The sequence below is a fragment of the Cenococcum geophilum genome (assembly GCF_001692895.1).
Source record: "Cenococcum geophilum 1.58 unplaced genomic scaffold K441scaffold_32, whole genome shotgun sequence".
In the NCBI taxonomy this organism is placed as follows: domain Eukaryota; kingdom Fungi; phylum Ascomycota; class Dothideomycetes; order Gloniales; family Gloniaceae; genus Cenococcum; species Cenococcum geophilum.
This window is the reverse complement of record NW_027137590.1, coordinates 574,929-594,378: the sequence shown is the minus strand read 5'-3', so window position 1 is coordinate 594,378 and position 19,450 is coordinate 574,929. Positions and strand designations below refer to the sequence as shown.

The window sequence follows — 19,450 nt, the reverse complement described above, 5'->3', positions numbered from 1 at the left end:
GAGCGGCGTCTCCGCCTGCCACGCCGCCGCCACGACCGCCAGTGCCGCCGCCCGCGCGCTCGTCATCCCGGCCAGGCCAGAAGGGGCTGGATACCCACAACGTGCGCGGCGCCGCAGTATCGATCATCCACGCTCGCAGCTTAGGCAGCACCTCTTCCTTGGCGAGCCAGAAGCGGCCCGCGCCGAACAGGCCCGGGCCTTCGTCGCCTATAATGAAAGGCTCCAGGGCGGGGCCGTGAGCGCGGGCTTGGGCGCGCGTTATGCTGGCGACGGTTACGTCTTGGATGCGGGATGCGGGCTCGACTGCCAAACGGCTGGGTTTTTCGGCTTCGAGGGTCCGCTTGGGGGATTTGCTGTCCATCCAGCTGGCCTCCAATAGGATAACCATTCGATGTCCGGCTAAGGTGTCCTGTGCTGCATAGTTTCGCCGCTGGCGGTGCACCTCAGTCTTCAGACTCGAAACCTCGCCGTGGAGCATGGCAATCATGGCGGTGCTGCTGATGGAGGCCTCGCGATACAATTCGTTGATGCGGTCCTCAAGGTCTTTCGTCGCATCGTCAAATCCCTTCTTCAGATTCTCGTTGAAGCTACGGAATAGTCTAGAAAGCCTACAGTGCAGGTACCGCTCTATGGCGTGTTTGTAGAACTGGAACATGCGGGCGTAGATGTTTGCGAGCATTTTCTCAGCCTCTGGGTCTTGATAATTAAGATTAAGTTGGAGCATGTCGTGACCTTGTCTGAAATGCTGGCCATGGATTTGGATAGTGTTTCGGCGGTGTCGCCGTGATTCTTAGCTGCCTGGTTTGATCAGTCGTCGTATCTTATACGGTACATCTGGATCACTCACCTTCACGAGGCAAGAAAGGCTCGCACATAATACCAAGGTGTAATTGTTCTGCGACGGAAATATCGCAAAGATGCTCTTATGGTCGTCGAGAGTGCCACACAGTTTCTTGAAAGCATTATATGTCTAGATGACAAGTGTCGGAGCAATATGCACCAGCGTCCGGAGCTCGACTTACAGGCCCATGGCTTTCCTTCCACTTCTCCAAGTTATCGACGGACGCTTTAAGCTCGTTGAAATCGCGTTGTACCGAACCCTCGAGCACTTCGATTGCCTTTGCCTTCGCTGACTTAATTGGGATTCGTATGCATTGCGGCGCTGACGGTTTCGCGTCTTCGATGAACTTATCAACTATCTCCTGCAGCGCGGCCCTAGCGATTTCCGCGATGCCAAAGTCCTGTGGTCTAATTCTGTAAGATGTTATCCACAAAAGGATAAGATTTGGCCTTACGAAGTGCTAATATTCGCAGAGTCTTTGTAGAGCAGCTTCAGCCGCCCTTACTCCTCCCTCTCCTCTTCTTCATCTATCTCCGCTTGCGCCGCTTTGGTCGATCGCTCCAGCTCGTCGGCCCCCGTGAACTGGTCCGTGAACCGGCGAATAACGAACCGGCCTTCGAACCTCTCGGCCTCGAGAACGTGGCTCCACGAGTCGCATTAATAACTTAGCGAGAGCTCTCAGCATTCGAGCGAAATACTGGCTGCACTACCCGCGGGCGGGCGCGGGCGCGGGCGCGGGCGCTCCCGTAGAGGCAATCTACAGACGTCAAATAGAGGCAGCAGCACCCAATCTAGTTCTTACAGCGCCTCGTAGAGCACTCCGTAGTCCTACCAGTTAACTAAGCACGACCTTAAAGGTGTTATACACTTTAACTTTCACGACCTAGGTGTAAAAAGTCAACACACGTGATATTCTAACTTCAAGTGGCAAGGATCTAATCTTGTTTGGGTAGAGGGTGTATGATTATCGTTTCCCTATATTAATATGGCGTAATTGAAAAGTACTGAATCTTTATCGATAAGTATTGAATATTGATTAACAGCACTGGCTGCCGCTTCCTCACGTGGCCTGACCTGACTTCCAATCAGCAATGCAGGTGGCTTTATGCATTTACGAGAACTTGCTCTCGGCCACGTAAAAGTGCGGGGAAAAGCATATACTAAATCCCAACAGCATCTATTAAATCTATCCGCTAATCAGTTTCCCATTCATTTCACCCGTTAGGGTTCTCGTATCGAAAAAATAAACAGGCCAAGATGCTCCCCCCATCACGTTTCAAACCCGGCACTATCCTGTGGCTACCATACGAGCGCCGTATCCCATACAATACGCTCGACCTCGGTGACACCGTCCCCGACGATTGCTTTGGCCGTCCCGTCCTTTTTCTCGTCACTAACCCGTCCGACGACGCAGCATGGATCTTAATTGTCCGCCGCGCTCTATCTCTTCTCTGAACCACATTAGTACACTAACTCATCCATTCAGCTCACCACCTTCGGTGACCTCGGCCCCTCTAACACATACCTCCGCCGCCATGGCCATTCTGCTGGAGAATACCTCCCCCTCCACCCGGCACCCGGACGCTTCACCATCCCCGAGCTCTTCCTAGAAGAACCCCAATCCCTCGTCCGCAAAAACTGGGTCTTTGCCAGCGAGCCATACCGCTGTCCCAAAGTCTGGCTCAAGGAAGTCCGGGATGATCGATGGAGTAATCCGCAGCTGAGTGAGGACAGTAGGAAGATAGAGAAGGAGTCGTTCGATGATTTGGTGCGGTATGCGCGGGCTAATGGGTGGCATTCGGGGGTGTATAGCGGGCTGCTGCGGCATCGTGGCAGGCCGAGTGGCAATGCTGGGCAAGAGAATGAGTATACGAGCCTTATTCCGAAAGATGATGGACCAACGAATGGGGTGGGATCTGGAGCTGTCGGCTCATATAAGAAGAGACGAGGATCTAGGAAGAGACGAGGGGGTTGGTTTTGCTCATGTTATTGGTTTGATGTCTGTCGGGGATTGAGCCGGAAGTAGGCATTTTGGAAGAAAGTTAGAGATTTGGGCCCGGGATTGAAAGCATGTTTTAAGAAAAACGGACAGTACTACATATCAGTTGGTGTGCTAGGACGAAGGAACGCCCATGAAGATTAATTTTAGTGATGTAGAAAGGTGAGACCTACAATTGCGGATGATCGAAGGGAATATCATAAGCACAACGGTTGCGGGTGGGGGCACAAAAATTTATATCATTATTTCATTTGTCTAACCGTTATCATTTAGTAGAAAATTGTCCATTAGCTCAAACACCATAACTAAGGAAAGCTAATGGTGCAACTTTATCTATCCAAAATTTTAAACGGGCAAGGACGTGAAGTATAAACATATAGTGTGGTCTCAGACACAAATATAAGAACAAAGTTCTTCTCTAGGAGATGTGTAATATTCTTAACACCAGCTTTTACTTCTTCATATCAAACATTTTCTTTAAATTGGCGAATAGGGGCTCGTAATATCTAAGGCTAATGGGAACCTAGTACATCAAATCTCACATAACGAAGTTGAAGCATGTAGAAGTATATTTAGACATAGGAACGCTGCATTCAACCAAGGACATACCTGAAATTAAGGTTCCGCGTCTGCCTAGCAAAACCTCCCACAAGAACGTCTCGTACGTGCGGCCCGAAAACAAAATGTGTTGTGGACGAGTGACGGGGAAAAACGAAGTAGATACACAACTCCTCCGATGGTGACTACAAGAGTGCTGGTAAGAGCTTCCGGGGGACTGTTTTGAAAAGCCAATGGAAGGATAATAGCACATCCTACTCTAAGCTTCGTTCAGTGGATCCATGGAATCGTTGCGTGATACTCACACCCGGTGACTGCAGATATGCCGGACTAGTTTATGTCTAGGGAGGTGTTCGTCAACTTCATTTGTCTGAAGAGATTAGGGCTTGCTTGTTCACTCCGGGAGTTTTTGAGAATTTGTAAGTCAAAGTTCCTGCCACAATTCGAGATACTAGATTACTTTTACCTCAAACTAGTATTCAATACCTCTAGGAAGATACTCTTTGTTCAGCAGGATGACGATGACGACGTGGCGGCTCAGATTGAGAATATGGGTAATATATACGAACCGGCATATCTTATATTTGAGAGTAGCTCAGCAGTGAATGCGAATACAGGTCTCTCCAGAACTCGTTACGGTACATGAAGACCCATTACTCGGGGTACTGGGATTTTGAAGGGCCATTCCAGTCATGGCTATGCAAGAGTCATACGATATTTAAACGCGCCGCTGCTACTCGCAGACTAGAGGTTGGACTTTCTAAGAAGAGAAGCCATTTTACGGTCAAATTTTCTTCACTGACTATCAAACCTATCTCAGTTGTAGAACCACGTCTTAGTAAGAGGACACTATCGGGGGACTTCTTGCTTTACATTCGTCTGGAAAGGGAAGAATAAGACAGTTTTCTGTACAGGCTACACAAGAATAAGAACGTATTGGATAAGTAACAGGTAGTATACATTGTTTATCTAATGTAAAATGAATTATAAATTATGTTAGTGTCAATTTATGAATTAACTTTACATTATTATAGAATCTTGAATTGGGCATTATGTATGCTTATAAGGGATTCTTACGATGAGAAATTGTTCAAAGAAGTGGAAAAAATTTACAAATATTCAAGTCCAATATGATTCTTCTATACCATCGATCTTAAAACGATTACGTCCCTTCGTACGTTGCGCGTCTTCCTTCACTTTCCGATCTCTCCTCTTTAATACCCACCCCCGCATTTGTCGATCCTATCCATGGTAACCTAGTCCAATTTGCTCCGCTTGATCTCGTACTCTGTGGGCTCTGAGGGGGGCTGTACGAGCCCTGCGGAGGACTTTGCGAGCTTTGTAGTGACGGGGAGTTATGCGGGCTCTCTAGCTCTGCTCGGGCTCGCGCGCTCTCCCCAGAGAGCTCAGATAATCGATGCGGCAATGATTTACGAGCGATGCTTTGTGTAGGCGAAGCCGGCTCGCCGCTTGCATTCCTCGAGTATGGTACATAGCCAGCGGGAAGCTCGAATGCAGGCTTCATGGCTGGGTTGTCCGGGTTATAGAGGGCTGGGTGATATGGAGCAGGTGTTGAGTAAGCTGGGAGTGATGAGTCTGCTAAAATGTCAGGCGCGCCGTTCGGGCTAGATAATAGATGGGTATGGTAAGAGAATTTACCTGGCGGAGGTGTCGCTTTAGGATCTCCAATTATTGCTGCGGCGGGAGGAAAAGATAGCCGTCTGTTGACTTCATCATTTCTTGTTTTCCGGGATTTTGCTGCGTGCCGGCAGTAGTATATAAGAAGAGCAATGATAATAGCCAGAACTGCAACGCCGCCGGCTGCACCACCAGCAATGGCTCCAACTGGGGCGCTTTTCGAAGCCGCTGTAACTGCTGTGGGGCTTTGTGTTAATGTGGTTGAGGTTTCTGAAGTTGCGGTAGAGGCTGATGATGTTCTTGTTAATACAGTGGAAGTGGAAGCTGCCGCTGTAGAGCTTGAACGACTGGACGTTGTTGATGAAGCTGCTGTGGAAGATCCACCGCTCGGGGAGAATGCGGCTGCAACTTCGGGGTTTGAGCTCAGAAAGCCAGATGTAAGATCTTCCGTTGGACATCCATTCTGTTGGCATGGGTTGGATTTGCAGCATCCCATGAATGGTGGGGTCGTGCCTGTGCATGTATACCAACTGCCGGCCGAACACTCCTGGTCGGGAAACTTGCCATAGTAACTTGGGTCGAAGCTGGCTGGCTCAAGATTTCCTGCGGGACAATTATTGACGCAAGGCTGGCTTTTACAGCAGCCGACAAATCGTGAGCCGTAGCCGCACGAGTACCAGTTACCGCCACTAGGGCAAGAGGGACGAAAGGCTTGACGTTTGTGGTTGAGCAACATTACTTTAGAAGAGAGTATCGAAGCTCAACCAGGGTGATAGGCAGAACTAGCTTGCAAGGTAAAGTTCGCATAGGAAAACAGCGAGCAGGACAGAGCCATGGTTATGAGCACAATGATTTCCTGCAGCTAGTTAGAAAAACTCCTAGAACAGCACCTTTGGGGTCCAGCCTTATTCCTCGGTGCGAGTGACCAAACACTCTGTTGGTCTCCTACCCCGCTTCGCGGCAGAAGCATAAGATACGGGCTCAAACCTATTCGCTGCGCGGAAAGGATGAACATGGTGGGGGCGGAGCCAAAAGCGGTATATTCTTTGTCTTGGATCGTTGCTCCTACTCTTTGCGAAAATCAAGATTAAGCGAGCCTCCCGCCCGCATACGCTCGCTCTGCGAAACGCTTCTGCAGCAACTAAACCCAGATCTTATTAATAAAGCGAGTAAGTAAAACTATAGAATAGATACCACCCTATAAATTTAAAGCGTTGTAGGCTGTTATATAGCGTGGTGGTGGAGTTATAGGTGCTAAGTAAAACGTTTAAAATCGTTATCTCATAAATCAGACCCCCGTTGGTACGTGCACTACGCGCACGGGCGGGCACAGACCTGCGGAGGATAAATTATCCTATCCGGTCGGGCGGATAATAATCCTATCCGAGGATAGCCCGGATATCGGATAATATCCGGATATATCTAGATAAGGCTTGGCATCCGTAGAATTTCAACTATCTTTTATTTCTATCGTACGACGCTATAAATATGGCTAGTACTAGTGAAATTCACTCTGCGGAGAATCTTCATGGAGCTCTGCGGAGGCTCTGCGGAGGCTCTGCATGAAGCTCTGCACGAAGCTCTGCACGAGGCTCTGCACGAAGCTCTGTATACGGAGGCTCTGCACGACGGGTCTGCGCACGACGGGTCTACTACGGAGGCTCCATATAAAAGCTTTGTGCAGAGCTTCGTGTAGAGCTTCGTGCAGAGCTTCGTGCAGAGCTTCGTGTAGAGCCTCTGTACGTAGATATTTGTGCAGATCCTTGTATAAAGCCTTATGCAAAGCTTTTATACGCAGAGCCTCCATATAATATAATAATATTTAATTAAAAATATATATAACGCTATAAATATAGCTAGTACTAGGCTTTATATATAGAGGCCCTACTTATAGAGGGTTTATATAAAGCTATATATATAGAGCGTTATAGTATATTAGTGCTACGTATTAGTAAAGCTTTAGAGATCTAAATAGGGCTTCAAGTAGAGCTTTATGGAGAGCTTTATAGAGGGCTTTTGCGGGGCTTTATGCGGAGCTTTTGCAGAGCTTCTTGTGGAGCTTTTGCGGAGCTTCGTGCAGAGCTTCGTACAGAGCTTTTGCTGAGCTTTGGTAGAGCTCCGTGCGGGGCTCCCCCTAAGCCTTATTCCGCAGAGCTCTTGTAAGCTTTATATCTATATAATATTAGCTACCCTTAGGATATTTAGATAAAAGTGGTACCATTTTAAAGCGCTTTACAAGCTCTATTAATCTATACAAATAGAAAAATTATTTATTTAATATTGGGGGGTGCATTACAAGTGTAAGCATATTAAGGGGATTTTGCCAAGACTATCCGGAGACTATCAGCTGATAGGTCTATTATCCGAGAGGCCTATCCGGTCTATCCTCCGCAGGTCTGGGCGGGCATACTGCTCCCTATCAAAATGCACCCAGAATGACCTGCTTAACTACCATATCTCAACTCTTTTATAACGTCTAGTTGTTGCAAAAATACTATAAGGTAGGAGCTCTTTAGCTTCTCTATCTAATACACTAAATAGCAACGTCGTAGCTATATCATACAGCAGTTGGTCGCATTTTATCGGTTAGTTTTGTCTAGTTTTATCGTAATTTTTATCGTAATCTTGCCTTACTACTATACCTTATATACTTCTCTATTGCCTCTATATTATAGCGATATCACAGCTCTATTCTACGGGAAGTTAAATATAGGTAGTCGGTTAGGTTTAGTTTAAAATCTAACTTACGTTATACAATATATCTCGCCTCTTAATATTCTAAATATAGGGCTATAGTATATGTTTATAAAGATATAATTACCTAAAAAATCTAATATATTAATAAAAAATATATATACTCTTTTAATTAGGACGTAACGTAGGTGATAGGGTTATAACGGTCGGTATGGTTATGACGGTTTGGAACATTAAAACTGGGCACAGACGAAATTTGTTAGTATGCCGACCGTTATAACTCTATTACCTACGTTACTATAAAAATCGATCTATAGAATTGTAGATAACCCTCTGGTTATGCGATATATCTATCTTGCACGCCTCTGCAGGCCGTTGTGGAGGCCCTAATAGAGTTGCAAGCTCATCGTCTGTGGAGCTTTGCGAGACCTCTGCCGAACGAAGCTTAGGGGAAACGTGCACGGAGCTTGAAAGGGGCAGTATTTTGATGTTCCAAACCATTCTCGCAGTAAGCCCAATAAAATTCAATTTTAAAAATGTTTAGTTTATACTAAAACGAGGCCTATAGGATCTTAGACCCTCGGGGGATTTATTTAGTAATAAGGCGCAGTATGCTCGCCCGTACGCACTAACGGTCCCCCGGGTCTGATTTATAAGATAACAAAATCGTGTTTTCCGTCACTAAGGCTGTCACGTGGATATTATAGTTTTCTTATTGACTGCCACTTCTTGATAAGAGCCTCTGTAACGTGTTCCGCCTTTACGTCGCCATATAGGCCAAAAAGACAACAGTACTTGCGAATCTATCACGACTGTGACGGGATCCAATACATGTACTCTTACAGCCTCTTATATTAAAATCTATTACTTTTTACAGTTGAATATCTTTACCGCTATAAAAGATAATAAAAATTTTACAGTACATTGCACGACCAGCTTCCCCCCCCCCTTGAAAAAAAAGTATATTTCGCTTCGGTACGCGGGCTCGCCAAATCGCCACCAACAAGCCGTATGCTTGGCTGCAAGAACTTTGCTTCTGGCGGACTTNAGATCGGCCTTCCTCCGCAGTGTCGTGATCTTTATCAAATATCGTGAGGCTTTCACCCGCACGACATTGCCAAATTCCATCGACCTCTCTGCAGAGACAGCGTTGTACTCGCGTTTTGGCGGCCACAACGGGAGGGGTAGTTAAGGGGGGGAGTACGTCTTCAATTTTGGTTCTCCTGGCCAACCAAGGCCAACCAAGGCGATTCTCTATAGCAACCAAAAAGGTCCTTGCGTGTAGCCACAGCCGTTCGCTACAATTACTATGTACAGTTGGTGGCAGTCAGGCGAGATTGGATGCGCGTACCGAATTTGAAATTTCGTAGCGCTCGCTAAAGGAGGGGGGGGAAGCTGGTCGTGCAATGCACTGTATTACAGAAAATTACTTATAAAATTACTTATATATATATATTTTTATAAAGCTAGTGTAGGGTAACAAGCTCTACGTCACTCGGCCACTAAACAAATTCAAAAAGGTAAGCGAGTGTAAGGGTTATTTTGGCCCTTACTCGGCTGCATCGCCTAGGGGCTCTTAGGGGTCGCCAAGGCTAGCCTTCGGCTAGCCCTTGGCACCTCCTTATAAGCACCTCAGGCTTGCAGCCCTTCCCTCCTCATCGGTTCGTCTCTGTACTCAGGCTATTGCCTACCCTCATTACCATATCGTCCTCTTCCATCGACTCCCTATGTGACTCATGCTCGGCTTGCCTGCTCCCTACCGTACACCCTGGCAATACTGCCTTACAGCGAGTAACTAGCACACTAGCTAGATATTTTATAGCTATATACTATAGCTTTGAAAATACTTTACTACGACGTGATAAGCTCCGCACCACCTAGCCATCGCATAAACCCTAAAATGTAAGCGAATGACTGGATGCCAGGCACGGCTGTGCGGAACAATATATATAAGAGGGGACTACGTCACCTGACATTTATTATAAAGCTTTAAAAGTGAAGTCTTTTAATTTTTTAACTTATATATTTATTACTTTTATAAAAATATAAGTTATTGCAAGGCTATATATTAGAAAAAGATTTATTATTTAAAAACTTATATCTTTTTATTATATTATTCATTAATATATTAAGGGGCAATAAGTTTGCAGCTTTTTGTGTGGGGGTACAGGCGACTCGCCTGTGAGGCACGTGCGCTGCACGTGCCTAGGGAAAACCCCTTCCTTACCTCGCACACAGACTCCTCCTTTTTCCCTCAAGGATTCGTCTGTTCATATAATATACCCTAATGTTCTATCAATTGGACTCCCTATCCACATCCTTGCCTCATAGGAGTTGATTAGGGAGTTACAGTCGACAAGAAAACCATAATAAGCCTGCTAGCCGACCGAAGAAATACACCAACCCTTGTTCTGCTTAATACCGACATGACTCGTTCTGGATTATTTTGTGCCTCATTCCGGAACAAATCGTCCTCAAAAAGGAACAAAGTCGTGTATCGCTTTGATCGTCTGGATCCCAGATCAATTACCTCATTCTAGAATATCTTTAACTACAGTCAAATCTCTTTAGTACGATACTGTTTGTTTGGCCGAGCGTATCGTAATACTAAGGTATTGTTATATTAAGAGTCACGTGTTAGGTGAATAAGTAGGAAAAAGAGGAGCTTAATACCTGAAAAAGCTTAGGATATCTACCTCGCGGGCCCTCTCCCACACAAATTCTCCACTGGTTATACTGATATTGGTGGTAGGTGCTTAACCATATTGTCTAAAGTCAGATTATCGTAATATTACACCAAAAAAGGCTGGATCGAAGGGCGTAGATCGTAATGCAGAGGATATTGTTATATACCCCATATCATATTAAGGAGGTTTGACTGTACACAACATGCTAAATAATCTCCAAATTTGATATGTCCGTGGGGCGGATGCCGTATTACCTTGATTACGGGTGTTCCATTGGCTAGCGATTCGTGGGACCTTGGCTCGTGTAGGATGCCCGGCCCCAAAATTACCTTAACTAGGTCTAGCTCAGGGATTATCTATTCCGCAACGAGTCGTTTATTCCGGAATACGCACTCAAAGCGATACACGACATTGTTCCGTATAAGGCAGAATAATCCGGAACAAGTCATATATCGGCATTGGGCAGAACACCCTTCTAATTACACACAATCAGCTTCATGGAAGGAGACTGCGCAGTTATTCAAGATCAAAACGGAAGTGATATAAACAGCGGAGACAGACGCGCAGGCCAACGTCGTCTGAAGCTGAAGAAGACCTACCGTCAGGAGTCCACTCCGGTACCCTCCGCCAGCACGAAACGAGTCATGAACTTCACCGTCGTAGAGGGAAATTGAGGGCTAGTAAGGAAAATGACGCTCAGCGAACCGACCATTTAAACATCTTACCATAATCCAGAAGACCCGTATACCGCCAGCGGTGTAGACAATTAAGTGCGTCATCTCTCGGGTCGGCCAGAGTCAGGTATGAGCGCCCTTCCAGCTGACCCACATGAACAAAATTCTACGCTTCAAACTCTTTCTACCCCTGTAGAATACTTTGCTCCGTGATTTACTAATCGGAATTATGTTTCTATACTGACGGCAAGATGTTCTACCTTAGTACTTCTAATCTCACCAACACTGATCATATCACTGTGGCCAAATTCGCCATCTGATGTCATACGTGTATAAGCTATCCCGTGTTTCACATCTTCATCATTTATATTTGATGGATTTGGTAAGTTATGAACAGTGCAAGAGCTGCGAGCACAGGAAACAGTTGGAGATCACGGAACATGAAAGGAATGAAGGAAATGCTACGGGCAGACATAAGAAATGTGGAAACTCTAACGAACTTCTTAATATTTATTCGCTCATAGAACCTAAGTCATCTCATAGTTAACCCTGGTTTAACATTAAAAAATATTTTTTCCAACTGCATTGATCGCTCCAACAAAAACTCAAGTAGTAAAGCGCAAAGGGAAAAAATTAGATACCAGAATCATCTTCGGTTATTGAGTTAGCTGTCGTATACGTCTCCCACGCTGCGCAAGTCGAATTCAATGTATCATAATCGATCAACGCTGAAATTTCGCTGTATCTCTCAACAAACTGGATGGCAAAACCTTCGGCTGTATGCCAACCGATATGGCAGTGCATGAGCCAAGCACCTGGATTGTCGGTTTCAAACGCAAGGACCAGATAACCAGACGCTGGAAGCATGGCCGTATCGCGACGGGGCGGGTTTGACAGACTCAACGAGACTGATGAATCGTAAGTACCAGTGCCTTGTGCTAGGACGAAGAAGTCATGCCCGTGCAGGTGTATTGGGTGTGGTACTGCCACTTGCGTCTCAATAATCACGTAGGCCCACTCATCAGCTTCCGGCAACTCTATGACGCCGCTCGTATTTGTGAAATCTGTGTCGCCATTGTAGACCTGTAATAATGTGGGATCATTCCACTCCACGACCATCGATGTGCCGTTCATGTACCATCGGAAGAGGCTGTTACTGTTTTTGCCAACGGTAACGGTTTCATCTTCATCCCAATATTCGGTTGACACAGTCTTTGAGACGTATGGCACGAGGTCGCTGACGTCTTCGTCGTCGCAGCTATCCGTATACGAGTAGGCTGTTGTGGTGGGCGTTGAAGCTGTGCTTCCATAGTAGACAATACCTTTAATGTTGTCTGCACTGTCGTTGTCTGAGCAAGCAACCTGTGGGATCGCACGCATCCAGAAATTGTCTGCTACCGAAGACTGATCCGCAGTTACGATGACGTCGTATCGTTGGCCTTGAAATTTATCGCATTAGTCTAGGTAACTTCTGCAAAGCATGCCAAACTGTAACTTACCGATACCAATGTTGAGTACGGTTGTGTTATAAGAAACGATAGGAACGAGGTCGTTCGCAATGACCATGAGTGTGTGGTTGTCAATAGAAAATTTGAAATGCGTATCGATTGCTCCGTTCACCAAGCGGAGCCTATATGAAGTACCAGCCGTGAAGGACGTGTTAAACCTAGAGCCAGTCTGGCTGCTTGAGTCGTCCTCCCCATAAACATTTGTGCCGTTAATTAAGCCGTTGTCCAATGTTGGCGGGCCTGACACTTGTGCAGAAGTGTAAAGCTCGTCGACAGTCTGATGGCTCCAGTCGGTAAGGAATAGAACGCCTTTATCTTCATCATAATTCGCTGTAGCCGGACCGTTGATTATGATGCCTCCAAAGACACCTTCCCAAGCTTGTAACGCAAAATGGGAGTGATACCATGTCGAGCCATACTGCATCGCTCTCCAGGTGTACGTTATGGAATCTCCCGGAGCTGTAGGGCACTGAGTGATTGATGAAACGCCATCTTGCTGATTGGTAAAGTTTTGGCGTATGCCATGAAAATGAATACTGGTGCCGTTCTGACTCGAAGTTAAGCTGTTTGTAACATGCACAACCACGGTATCTCCCCAGTCAGCTTCGATGGTAGGTCCTGGAATGCTCCCGTTGACGGTAAGAGCGGATCGGGAATAGCCATCAGGAGCTACCGTGACTTCTGTCAACTCAAAATAATATTCGCGGGTAACTCCAGTGTCGGGGACTTCGGTCGTATAGTCGGTACTAATATCGTAGTCGCACCATACAGTTCTGTCGCTGGCAGAATTTCCAGAGCAAGTGGCCCGAGGATAAAGGAATGAATGATAAGGGGCTGCAGCAACCGTGGCAATACCGCCTATGAAGACGAAAGATGCAAACTTCATTGCTCCGCGCATCTTCCAAGAGGAAAAGAAGAATTTCAAGATACAACAAGGACTGAAGGAGGGACGGCGTCCGCAGAATCGCAAAGTAAGCGAGTGAAAACTTAATGAATGATAGTATATGAGAAGTAATGATGAGGATTTAAATTGATGTACACAGCAAGTTCCAGAAAACATAAATACATCTTTATACTCCAACCCCCAAGACTTCTAGATGACGTTTGACATAAGCTCAGGCTCATGGGAAATACCGTGTTCAGGCGGTGATGATGCTAAACCGTGCATGTAGACCCAGTAAAATCTACTGAAACGCTACGATGGCATAAAATCGGCCACATATTGGTCATGAGTGCTACGTGTCTATGAAACGTCATGTAGAAAAGGAGTAGTTCTCCCACTTTAGAGCCAAAAATTGGGATTTGTGCTTTGTGCGCGGACCATCTCATTAAGATTGAAGAGACTATGTAACCCGGAAATGAATACATTGAAACAGGGAGGCCGCAAAGTGTAACTGAAATTTACCTGAACTCTCAGGGATCCATGAACAGCTTACGAAAAGTTCTTCGATCCCTACTTAAGCATGGGACCGGCACGGGCTTCTTGTTCAGATATAGTAAGTCGGCCTGACTAAACTAGTTAAGCTTCATTCGCCAGGGGCCGGCTGGTCTTGTTTTGGTGGAGAACATCGATCTGCACAGCCGCAGAGCGACGTAGACCCTTGGAACGGACCGTGCCGTGTCCACCCCTGGCACTAAACCGTTCTCGAAACCGCCCCATCGACTTGTAAAAGTTTTCTATCATGGGCTATTGATCTGACGCGTCCTATGATGGAATCAGAAACGTAATCTATCCTAGCGGGGCTGCGTTACCCACAATTGCCAAACCTTCAAAATGGGCTCAGTCCCAAAATATATGTAGAGGACAAAGCTCTCACTCCAGTCGCCACTCCTTTCTCTGCTGAATACATCATTCCTTCGTCTACTTTCTAAAAAAATACATATTCTTCTCACTATCTATCAATCTTCTTTAGAATCATGTTCGTAACAACTTCGCCCGTTATCGGCTTTCTTCTCCTTGCTGCAAGTGTTCTTGCTTCTGCGTCTCCACTTTTGGCTCGCGCCACCTCATCCGATTCATTCGGCCTCTACGCCTACGGCAGCGGTATCGGCGGACTTCCAGTATTCTATTCTGACGGTACGCCAAGATAGAACTTCTACCTACACATTACAACACCCAACTAATCACACATAGGCAATGCCTACATTGGACATGGACCCCCACCAAACGCCTCTTCCTCGGCCAACATAACTTGTATGTATATCCTCAGAATATAAATTATTAAGCTATTGAGTTCTATATTGATTCGAAATCTTATAGTAACTAAAAATCCCAATGACTCTGTTGGTTGGATTGCTAACCCCAACACTACAACTTCTTCCAACGCAACCTGGGCGGATGCATCATTCTATGTGCCCAGTCCTGAAGCGTCATCTCACCAAGTAGGCTTCACTTCAAATGCCACTTCGGATCAAATATCATCTGGTTTCGCCTTTTACGGCCACGTCACATTCTTGGTGGCATCCTCGGGGGGGTGGGAGGCTTTGTTCTATGCCAAGCCCACAGCATCCTCCGGAATCTGGTCGCTGATGTGGAACCAGACTGGCGAAACTGACAGTAGCGCTGTGCCGGTGGCATTGAAGGATTCCGCGCCACCAACACTTTAAGCCGACGCCCTGAACTGCACTGTTATCTTCTGGTTGCTACCAGCCTTCCAATGCGGACTATGACAACCTCAATGAATTACACTCAAAGATCCAGTGCTATTATTGAACCAAAGGGGGGAAGAGTTGTTGATATGTATTGTAGTCATTTAAAATGCGTCTTCAAGTTTTATAAACAACCATGCTAGAACTACGTCTAATCAATGTTCTTATCCGTATTTAATATTGATTAACAATTATTAAATATTGCGTATTGGCGTTCAATATTCAATATCAATATGAAAAGTGTTAATATTTAGTATATTAAATATTTATATAAATATAGTAGTATTCTGCTATTTTATACAGCTATATAGGTATCGGAGGTCCAGGTTAGGCTTGGCATAACCTCGGGTTACGCACGAACCCCCAAGGTCCGCGACATATCGTTTAAATATTACCCCCTTTGGTGGTGGCCCCTACTTTTTGGACGCGTTTTTAAGGCCTAGGTTGGTACTAGGTTAGTATAGAGGGCCTTAGCGCGCCTTTGACCTTAACGTCGCCTTAATAATCTATTTTCCAACCCTCTCCTATTCTTGTGCCCGCGCTAGCTTACGCGGGGCTTCTAATTTTATATAGAAAGGCCTACCGTAATTCTAATTATATAATATAGAGCCCTCTTCTTCTTCCCCTTTAATATTTACGCGTTTAGTAACTTTATTTACCCACGCCGCGCTTATACGCCCCTCCCTTACCTTTTACGGATATAGAATCTTTTAAGAATCCCCTTACCCTATGGTCCACTTTACGGTCAACAGAAGCCCCCCTAGCCCCCCTACCCTATAGCCTCTAGAGCGAATTTAAGGCCCAGATAGTACGGCTATAGAATATTTATAAGGCCTAGCGCTTAAAGAATACTATAAGGGCGTATAAGCTAAAGTAAAAAGAGTGGGAAGATTAGTATATAAGACTAGAAGGTAATATAGACGGCGCCTAGGTAATAGAAGATAAGCTTTGCTTATTTTTAGAGTAGTAAATTATTAACTAAGAATCGCGGGCTACTAGCTATTAAAAACGGAAGTTAAAATAGAAAGAGATATAGAAAGATAGCGAGCGGGTAAAGAAGAGGTAGAAGACAGCTAGCTGGCTAGGAGAGTAGCTAGGGGGGAAGGTAACTGTAGGGGCAGCTATATCCGTAGAGGAGGAAGCTATAAAGGAGAAAGGGGAGATATAGGATAAGGAGGCCCTAGACGCCCTATTTAACGAGATAGTCTAATACTTAGTTATAAATAGCTATATCTCTACTATTACCAAGCTTTATATATAGTAGTTAAAAGGTAAGGCCTCTTAGCCACTATAGGGGGCGAAGCTCTTAGCAATACTAGACAGCGTCTATCGCAATAAGGACCGTATTTAATGCGTTAACTTTATTAATTAAGGCCTATTTATAATTACTAGCGGCTATAACGTTAAAGGGCTAAAAAAGGCAATTACTTAGTACTAGGAGACGGGCTTTAGGATGCTAGGTATAACGGAACCTTATAGCAGGAACTACGATAGGCTCGTTAATAGGCTAGGTGTATAGGAAATGCAAAGACAGTAGTTAACAACGTAATAATAACTGGTGGAGTGGTTGCCTAATAGATTAACTCCAATTATATTCTAAGAATTACTATAAGGAAGGAACTATCTAGGTAGGGACTAAGGGTCCTTAAATACACAACCGTACTCCTATAAAATCCTTCTTATACGTAATATACGTCTTATATATAAAGTACGTAAGTTCCTTCTATACCTCTTGTTTAATATATAGCACGTTATATAACCTTAGTTACTATTCCTTATTATATAGTTCTATTGGCTCTATCTTGGACCGTGCTTATATTAACTAACTAGCTTCTTCCGTCTCTTCTCTAAGTAGTTATAATATTGTACTTAAAGCGTCCGTAACACTATCTCCCTCCTTTTTATCTTTATCCTTAAAGATTCCTAATATCTCTAAGTTGTTTATTAGAGGTGTAATATCCGTTTAATTAATTTGGTTAATATTATTACTTATTATACCTAAAGCAATTTCTTCTTTATACGCCTAACGTCGTGCTCGTATTATTGCTGCGATATTATCTTTTAGTAAGATTATACCATCTCCGTATTCTTATTGTTTAAAAGAGGGGCTAGTCTATATTATATTAGCGAGTATATCTTTATAATAACCGTCCTCTTATTTAAAGTGCACTAAAGCAAATATTTATCCGTCCTATAATGTTTGCTCTACCTCTAATACTAAATATACGCGACCTATTACTCTTAATAGTTGTCTAGTTCCCTAATTAATTTATCTTAGGGTCTTATGTTTAATCTACTACTACGCGGCTAGATAGTAAACTGTCTTAAGCCCTTATTAAGTTAAAATGTTCTTATAACGCGGAATAAAAGGCCCTAGATACTTAGATTATGGTATCTACTTAGTTACTCCGTCTTAAGAAGGTTTATAAAAAGGTCCGTTTTAAGGAGTAAAAACTTATAGAATAAGGTTTATAGGAACTTAGCAATAAAAGAACGGATTCTCTTTTAATAGAGAAGGAAATAGATCTAAGTAGTTCGGCAACTGCTCTTCTTAAGTCCCCCTTAGGTAACTCGTTCTTTAGCGATCCTTTTTTATTAATATTACCTAACCTAATTTCTTCTAATACTTCTATACCTTTTCTATAGCGTTTTTTAAATTTTCTAATAGCTCCTAGGTAGTTTTAGTGTAGCCTATCTACTTAACCTTATACTATATTTTATCCTTAATGTCCTTATAACTAATAATCTTTAAAACTTACTATTTATCTTCTTCCTATCCTTTATACGTGTCTGCTTTATAAACCGGTGGCTTAATATTCCTATATACTAGCTCTAGCATNGCGATATACTATATAGGGTAAATCTTCATTTTAGCTAGTAGGTTTAACTTAAACATAACCGGTAAAATCCTCTATATAATTTCAAAAGGTCTTAGTCTAACGTAGTTTAACTTTTTACTTAGTTGTCGACTCTTGAAATTTTTATATAGTAGCTATACTTTATCTCCCTCCTTAAGATCTAGTCCCTTAGATCTCNTAGNATTATANTACNTTTTTATTNTNTNTTATNNTTTCTTTANTAATTCTATAAGGTCTATATAAAGATTTATTAACGTCTTTATTCTTTCTTTAGCTATACTACTTATTTTCTTTACTTATTATAGTAATAACGATATTCTTAGCTTATATTTATAATTTGCCTTAAATAGTAATATGCCTATTCCTTCTTAAGGTGTTGCATTATATATAAACTATATAACTAGTAATAGCAATACCCAATTGTTCTGTATATAATTAACATAATGCCTTAGATACTATTCTAGCGTCTAATTTAATCTTTCCGTTTAACCGTCTGTCTGCGGATAATATACTGTAGAAGTTGCTACTTAAACCCCTTACTCTACTAAGAACACTTTTTAGAATGCTGCTATAAATCTTAAATCTTTATCCAATATAATCTTATTTAATACTCTATATCTTATAAACACTTCTTTAATGTAGATTCTAGCGACATCTTCCACTAATATTTCTTCTATGCATGCTATAAAGTATCCCCACTTCGTAAGCTTATCTACTATTACTAAGATTATATTATAATCTTGTCCAGTAATAGGATCTCTTAACTTTAGTAACTTAATAATAAAGTCCTATAATATAACCTCCTATAGTCTTTCTAGTATTCTAATAGGTTATAGCCCTCCATATAGCTTATACCTTATTAATTTATTCCTTTAGCAATCTAAACACTCTTTTATTACTTTTCTTATAATATTCTAAATTCCGTTAATAATATACTCCTCTTAAAGTTATAACACTAAGCCCGTAGCTCTATTATGTCCTTAAGTTAATCCCCTATAGAACTCTTCCATAAATTACTTAGCTATACTTTTTAGGATATATTTTACTTCTTGATTTTCGTATATATCCGTCTATAGATCTTCTAGCTATGCTTCTAGAATTCTTTATACCTAAAAGCTTTCTAATATCTTATAGACTTTTTCTAGTTCTTCCTAAGTTGCTATAATCTTTAGATAATTATACCTAATTAATCTATCTATATCTTTTCGCAGTAAAGCCCCTAATGGCTTCTTATCGTTTTATAGTTTAGCCTTTTAACTTAGAGCATCTACTTGTATATTGTCTATACCCTTAATATACTAAATCTTAAAATAGTATTCTATAAGTATTTTTGCCCATCTAACC

At 43.3% G+C, this 19,450-nt stretch overlaps 6 protein-coding genes across 6 annotated transcripts; 2 read left to right on the top strand and 4 right to left on the bottom strand.

Moving 5' to 3' along the window:
- Positions 1–627: 627 nt before the first annotated feature.
- K441DRAFT_570421 (uncharacterized protein) lies at positions 628–1,462 on the bottom strand (the record flags this gene model as incomplete). The annotated part of the gene is made up of 3 exons (XM_067643917.1): positions 628–798; positions 1,023–1,254; positions 1,347–1,462. Coding segments are annotated over 3 exons (519 nt in total), but the record flags the coding sequence as incomplete, so codon positions are not given.
- A 553-nt stretch (positions 1,463–2,015) lies between these two features.
- On the top strand, positions 2,016–2,385 carry K441DRAFT_663021 (uncharacterized protein). The gene has a single exon (XM_067649133.1). It carries the CDS (start codon positions 2,099–2,101, stop codon positions 2,294–2,296), a length of 198 nt encoding a protein of 65 aa, XP_067501896.1. The 5' UTR covers positions 2,016–2,098; the 3' UTR covers positions 2,297–2,385.
- A 2,175-nt stretch (positions 2,386–4,560) lies between these two features.
- Positions 4,561–5,532, bottom strand: K441DRAFT_678934 (uncharacterized protein; the record flags this gene model as incomplete). The annotated part of the gene is made up of 2 exons (XM_067651207.1): positions 4,561–4,994; positions 5,058–5,532. 2 exons carry the CDS (start codon positions 5,530–5,532, stop codon positions 4,561–4,563), a joined length of 909 nt encoding a protein of 302 aa, XP_067501895.1.
- K441DRAFT_570129 (uncharacterized protein) lies at positions 5,533–5,772 on the bottom strand (the record flags this gene model as incomplete). Its single annotated transcript, XM_067643897.1, has 1 exon — positions 5,533–5,772. A coding segment is annotated over one exon (240 nt), but the record flags the coding sequence as incomplete, so codon positions are not given.
- Positions 5,773–11,724: 5,952 nt separating this feature from the next.
- On the bottom strand, positions 11,725–13,820 carry K441DRAFT_706698 (laccase-like multicopper oxidase; the record flags this gene model as incomplete). The annotated part of the gene is made up of 4 exons (XM_067653678.1): positions 11,725–12,530; positions 12,591–13,433; positions 13,639–13,667; positions 13,774–13,820. 4 exons carry the CDS (start codon positions 13,818–13,820, stop codon positions 11,725–11,727), a joined length of 1,725 nt encoding a protein of 574 aa, XP_067501893.1.
- A 470-nt stretch (positions 13,821–14,290) lies between these two features.
- K441DRAFT_614615 (uncharacterized protein) lies at positions 14,291–15,383 on the top strand. The gene is made up of 3 exons (XM_067645693.1): positions 14,291–14,676; positions 14,734–14,793; positions 14,860–15,383. The coding sequence occupies exons 1-3, from the start codon at positions 14,517–14,519 to the stop codon at positions 15,204–15,206; spliced, it is 567 nt and encodes a 188-aa protein (XP_067501892.1). The 5' UTR covers positions 14,291–14,516; the 3' UTR covers positions 15,207–15,383.
- Positions 15,384–19,450: the final 4,067 nt, after the last annotated feature.

Excerpts from the sequence above, each read along its gene's own strand:
- K441DRAFT_663021 (XM_067649133.1), top strand. The coding sequence starts at position 2,099 with ATGCTCCCCCCATCACGTTTCAAACCCGGCACTATCCTGTGGCTACCA.
- K441DRAFT_614615 (XM_067645693.1), top strand. The coding sequence starts at position 14,517 with ATGTTCGTAACAACTTCGCCCGTTATCGGCTTTCTTCTCCTTGCTGCA. Across the intron at positions 14,677-14,733 it reads TCCAGTATTCTATTCTGACG|GCAATGCCTACATTGGACAT; the intron begins GTACGCCAAGAT and ends AATCACACATAG. Across the intron at positions 14,794-14,859 it reads TTCCTCGGCCAACATAACTT|TAACTAAAAATCCCAATGAC; the intron begins GTATGTATATCC and ends GAAATCTTATAG.